Source organism: Falco rusticolus, chromosome 5, assembly GCF_015220075.1.
Source record: "Falco rusticolus isolate bFalRus1 chromosome 5, bFalRus1.pri, whole genome shotgun sequence".
Taxonomy (NCBI): Eukaryota; Metazoa; Chordata; class Aves; order Falconiformes; family Falconidae; genus Falco; species Falco rusticolus.
The window spans coordinates 82,186,216-82,192,215 of record NC_051191.1 but is presented as its reverse complement, the minus strand read 5'-3'; the positions used below and the strand labels follow the sequence as shown (position 1 = coordinate 82,192,215).

General features: G+C 51.5%; 1 protein-coding gene across 3 annotated transcripts in view; it reads left to right on the top strand.

The window, feature by feature from the left end:
- Nucleotides 1-970: 970 nt before the first annotated feature.
- Nucleotides 971-6,000, top strand: part of LOC119148868 (potassium voltage-gated channel subfamily A member 5-like) — a 29,066-nt gene continuing 24,036 nt past the window's right edge. For all 3 annotated transcript variants that reach the window (XM_037389490.1, XM_037389488.1, XM_037389489.1), the window contains exon 1: nucleotides 971-4,534. In XM_037389490.1, the coding sequence (XP_037245387.1) occupies nucleotides 1,090-3,015 (1,926 nt within the window). In that variant the 5' untranslated portion in view covers nucleotides 971-1,089 and the 3' untranslated portion in view covers nucleotides 3,016-4,534. The remainder of the gene's footprint in view (nucleotides 4,535-6,000) is intronic.

Genomic DNA, 6,000 nt, shown 5'->3' with positions numbered 1-6,000 from the left:
AATAAGATCTTAGCGCTGATTATATTACTGAACTGCAATTGAAGTTGTTGTGTAAGGCTGCTTCAGTTCCTTTTCTCTAATAAAACGTGCATCTACTGAAACGTATCAGCCTTGACCGGGTTTAAGAATGTATCAAAGGGAAAGTACAGTCCCCCTTTGCAAACGCCAGCATGAAGTTACCCTGGTACAAATGTTGTTGCCTGCTGGCTTTGGAAGCACCTTTTGCAGCTGCACCAATTCCATGATAAACTGGGGGGGGAGAGGGGGGGGAGAGGGGGGGGGGGGAGGGGGGGGGAGGGCAGAGCAAAGCAAAGCAAAATACCCAGTCTCTCCCTTTGTTCTCATTACGCTGGGGGTGAGTAGGGCTGGGGGTGGGGGCCGCACGCCAAGAGGCGCCAGGAATCCCCCGGGTCTTTCGATTATGATTGTCATTCTGGGTGAGTGGGGGTTTACAGCCAGACCCCCCGCTGCGCGCAATCCCCTTAGCGAGTAATCCACGTGCGGGGGCCGCACCGTAATCCCCGGCGGCGGGTGCAGCGCGGCGGGGGGCGCCCCACGCCCCCTACCCGGGCACAGCCGCCGCCCCGGCCCCTGCGCCCGTCATCCCCCTGCCCCGGGGCGGCCCCGCCGCCAAGGCTCCCCCGGCGCGGCGGCCCGGCGGCACCTGCGGGCATCGGCGGCTCCCGCCCCGCCGGGGCCGTCGCGCTCCCCGCGGGTGAGATCCGCTGCCCGCGGCGTGACCCAGCCCGGTGCGGAGCGCCCTCCGGGGCGGGGCGGGGCGGGGGTCGGCATCCCGGTGCCCGGGGGAGGCTGCCGCCGCCTGCGCGGGGGCGCGGAGGAGAAGGGATCCTCTTTGACGTCAAGCGACCATAATATAATGATCGCTCGTTCATATCCGGGTCCCCGGGCGGCTCCCCCGGGCCGCGCTCGGCCCCGCGCCGCCGCGCAGTGAGGCGGAGGCGGGCAGGGCAGGCAGGGCAGGCAGGGCAGGGCAGGGCGGCCGCCCGGAGGTGGCCGGCGGCGGCGGCGGGGCGGCGAGCGCAGCATGCCCGCCGCCTCAGACGCGCCTGCCTCCTGCCGCCGCTGCCCATGGAGATCGCGCTGGTGACTCTGGAGAACGGCGGCGCCACGGCCATCGCCGGCGGCGAGGATGCGGCGGCCGGCGGCGGTGGAGGCGGCGGCGGCAGCGCTCGGGTCCGGCGGCGGGGCAACTTGCTGCACATCGCCGGCTCCGCCGCGCCGCGCCTGAGCGACGGCAAGGAGGGCGCCCCGCCGCCGGCTGCGGACGAGGAGCGGGAGCAGCCCCCGCCGGCCCCCCGGGAAGACGACGGGAGGCGCCGCAGCGGCAGCGCGGGCAGCACCAACGGCCGGGCGGCGGCGCGCGGGGCCCCCTCCGCGCCCCAACCGCCGCCCCAGCCGCCGCCCCGCGCCCCGCGCCCCGGTACGGCGGCGGCGGAGATGGGCCCCCCGGAGGAGGGGGGGCACCGCCGGGGCATGGCCATGGCGGCGGCGGGCGACGAGGAGGAGGAGGCGGCGGCGACCCAAGGCGCCATGCACCACCAGCGGGTGCTGATCAACATCTCGGGGCTGCGCTTCGAGACCCAGCTGGGCACCCTCAACCAGTTCCCCGACACGCTGCTGGGGGACCCCGATAAGCGCATGCGCTACTTCGACCCGCTCCGCAACGAGTACTTCTTCGACCGCAACCGGCCCAGCTTCGACGGGATCCTCTACTTCTACCAGTCTGGGGGCAAGCTCCGCCGGCCGGTCAATGTCTCCATTGACGTCTTTGCCGACGAGATCCGCTTCTACCAGCTGGGCGAGGAGGCCATGGAGCGCTTCCGGGAGGATGAGGGCTTCATCAAGGAGGAGGAGAAGCCCCTGCCCCGCAATGAGTTCCAGCGCCAGGTCTGGCTCATCTTTGAGTACCCCGAGAGCTCTAGCTCGGCCCGGGCCATCGCCATCGTCTCCGTGCTGGTCATCCTCATCTCCATCATCACCTTCTGCCTGGAGACCCTGCCAGAATTCAGGGACGAGAGGGAGCTGCCCGTGCCCCTGCCCCCACAAAGTGGAGGTCTGAATGGCACGACCAGGGACTCCCCACCTGTGCAGCCACCCAGTAGCCTCTCTGATCCCTTCTTCATCATCGAGACTACCTGTGTGATCTGGTTCACCTTTGAGCTCCTCGTCCGCTTTTTCGCCTGCCCCAGCAAGCCTGAGTTCTCTCGCAACATCATGAACATTATCGACATTGTGGCCATCATCCCCTACTTCATCACTCTGGGCACTGAGCTGGCCCATGAGCAGCAGCAGCCTGGGGCTGGCAGTAGCAATGGGGGTAGTGGCCAGCAGCAAGCCATGTCCCTGGCCATCCTCAGAGTCATCCGCCTGGTCAGAGTCTTCAGGATCTTCAAGCTCTCCAGGCACTCCAAGGGGCTGCAGATCTTGGGACAGACTTTGAAAGCCAGCATGAGGGAGCTGGGCCTCCTCATCTTCTTCCTCTTTATTGGCGTGATCCTCTTCTCCAGTGCTGTCTACTTTGCTGAGGCAGATGACCCCGAGTCTCATTTCTCCAGCATCCCCGATGCTTTCTGGTGGGCAGTGGTAACCATGACCACTGTGGGCTATGGGGATATGCGACCTGTCACCGTGGGGGGCAAGATTGTGGGCTCCTTGTGTGCCATCGCGGGTGTGCTCACCATCGCCCTGCCTGTCCCTGTCATTGTATCCAACTTCAATTACTTCTACCACCGAGAGACTGATCACGAAGAGCAAGCTGTCCTCAAAGATGAACACAGTAGTGCTCAGGGCAGCACGGCAGGGGGGGGAGATGCGAAGAGAAGATCAAGTAGAAACTCTCTGAACAAATCTGTTGTGCACTTGGAAAACAGTGAGGGGTTCAACAATGGCACCGACTCTTTAGAGAAAACAAATATCAAAGCAAAAAGTAACGTAGATCTCAGAAAATCCCTCTATGCTCTCTGTCTGGACACCAATAGGGAAACAGACCTGTAAGGAGAGGAGAGGGTTAGAGTTCAGAGATGCAGAAGGATTTGCTGGTGTCAGAAACTTCCTACTACAATTATTCTTTTGGTACCAATTAGTTTTTTAAATCAGGCTATATTTTATAAATTGATCACTGTCCTGGGTAGTCCTCCAGGAATACATGTTTTTATGTTCTTTTTCCATGACACAAAGGGTCACCTATTTTTAAAATAGACTAAGAATAAGCTACTCTCCATGATGCAGGAGCTGGTAAATTATGACAGTGCAAAATCTAATTTGTAGCAACTTATTTTAGCAAATGGTGGTCAGTTTTAAATGGGTCATTTGTAAGCAATTCAGTTGCTTCACGTTTAGTATTAAAGAGTTGGGAGATGTGTGTGTGAAGAGTGAATGGATTGGGGGGTGAGGGAGGTTGAGGTTTTTTGTACTGTAGTTTCAAATTGAAATTACTCCAATATATTTTATATCTGTATAACTGTATTTATGGTTGAAAGGGGATTTCTTATTCCTGTGAAATACAACATCGTTAAAGCACTAGGAACATTAGCGGATCAGCACTTTCAGAGTTTTCCACTTGTGATCAGTACAGATCTGGTTATGTAGTATGTGAAGTGATTTTGGTGCTTTTAACCCTATAGCAGAAAATGTCTATTGTCATTGATATGTTAGTTTCTTGTGAGCCTTAAATTATTAAATATTGTAGATATACTTCTTTATAAATAATTTTATTAATTACCTTCCTGTTTCAGAATTTCTAAATAATTCAGTCCTGTGCTTACTGTCCCCACTCATAAAATGTATGTGCAGCTTTTTTTTAATTATCATTATTTTTATTGTAGTTTTACAGTTTTATACCTTCATTATATATTTGGGACTAAAAGAAAAAAATTGATGTCTGCTGTTACTGGTTTCGATCCAAGTGCACAACAGATCAAAAACATGAGGTAGTGAATAGATATATCAAGAAAGTAGAATATGAGTGCAATATCTGCAAAACTATTTTCATTGTACGCTCTAGATTACTTTGGCATGAGTATCAGTCACCTTTATGTATCCATTCCATTTGTGTACACAATTCACTTTTTAATTATCATAGACTGGAAACAGACGGCACTTTAAGAGTCTAACATGGCATGCCGTGCTACTTAAATAACCATTGCGTGGCTTATATCTTGGACTCAGATGGAAAGCATCACCTATCATCAAAACACATCCTTGTTTTCCTTTATTTCCATACAAAAACTTTTCCAGTGCTGTGGATTTTACAGTTAAGATGTTGCTGAAAGATGAATGACACAGTATCTTCATCGTGATAACACAGCACTGTACAGCTTACTAGTGAAGACTGAAATGAAGCTGCTTCTGTACTTTTAACACAAAGAGCTGTGTTATCATTTTTCTTGCAATGGACATCTCTGTTTTCCCCTCAAATTTCTGTTTTATTGCTGAAGGATATTTCATGCCTTTACCACGTACAGTGGCAGAACAAGACTAGCAGAAAGAGAAGTCTTGATTGTCAGCGCTCAAGGTTTGTTTCTAACAGATTTTCTAATACAACTAAGTAAATACTAAACCAGGATTATAATTTATGCAAGTACCTCAGATGTATGTACTGTGATAAATTTAAATCAGCTTTGCAAAACAGTGTTTTGACATTCTCTCATCTAGACACAAATTCTGCTTACCCACCCCTTACCATGCTGTTCAATGATAATGGCCAAATGCATAATGTTTTTCCTTCCTATTCAGCAAAACAGGCATGGTAAGTGCCAAGCAAGTAGTATTTTTCATGTTTGGTAGAAAGAACTGTCACACAGAGCTCAGCCTAAAACTCAGGCATGAGGGGGAAGGAGGTTGGATCTGGTAATAGAGAACAGGATCATTCACGATAATTTTAGATGTTGTTTTCTTGGTTGGTTTGCTTGCTTATTTAGATGGGGAATAACGCTATAATATGCTGAGAAACTGTCTGCAACAAGACTGACAGACGAATTGCCTAGTCCAGCTGCACTCCAGACTCGGGCAGATCTCCCGTTTGCTTTAGTGGGAGTTTTTGTATCAAGGTGAAATGCAGAATTAGGCCTTTGGTGAAGCTGAATCTAAAATGAAATAAAGAAATGGTATAATTGCCTGTTGCATATGCTAGATTGTTGATGGGCTTACAGTGAAGCTTTTTGCTCAGGCAAGTAGATTTACTTTAAGTGATTAAATTCATCTGACCCACCTGAATAAGTACCAAACAATTCGATGAGTGTTTCAGGATAAGATTTTGGTCATGTCTTCCTCTTAACTACTACCCCCACCTTCCTGACCACTTTTTCTTCCACAGTTTGCTCATCCAGTTGTACCTTGTGATGAATTAGGCTGTCAGCTCCTCAAGAGCAGGGGCAGTGTGTAGATACAGTTCCTTGTTTAACAGTGGAGCCCTGCTTATGGCCAGGGCTTCTGGATATTAATGATTTGAATTAACAAATAACAGTAATTATTGCAATTAGTGGGGTAACACCGATGTAAAACTGATGCAGGTGAAAGCAGATCAGGGCTATGGGGAATGGGTTTTGCTGATTTTAAAAGCATATTGCTGATGGAAAGGGAAAGCCATGTCTTCATTGTTCCTTTTAGTTTTCTTCCTCCTGTTGTGCGCCCTTTTGTTACTCACCCTGACATGGTTCTGTCTTTGTGCAAGTACAGATGCAAGCGCTGCCTTCTCTTCCAGAAGTGGCTTGAGCTCACTAATCTGGACAAAAAATCCAGTGCAGCAAGTACAGCAAAGTAGGTCTTTCTCTGTCAAATTAGTGAGTTAGTAAGCAAGTGCCAGAGCCAGTGCAAGGAAGGGATGAGAAGGTCAGAGATGTGGGGAAGTGAGTAAGCAGGAAGGAGTGAAATCCTCACTTTTCAGTGGCAGTGAACTCTTAGATGATCACAACCACTCGTTGAGTCCTACTTCATGTTTGCAGAGATGCCACGGGACTTTGTCCTGCAAGGTGCTGGGGG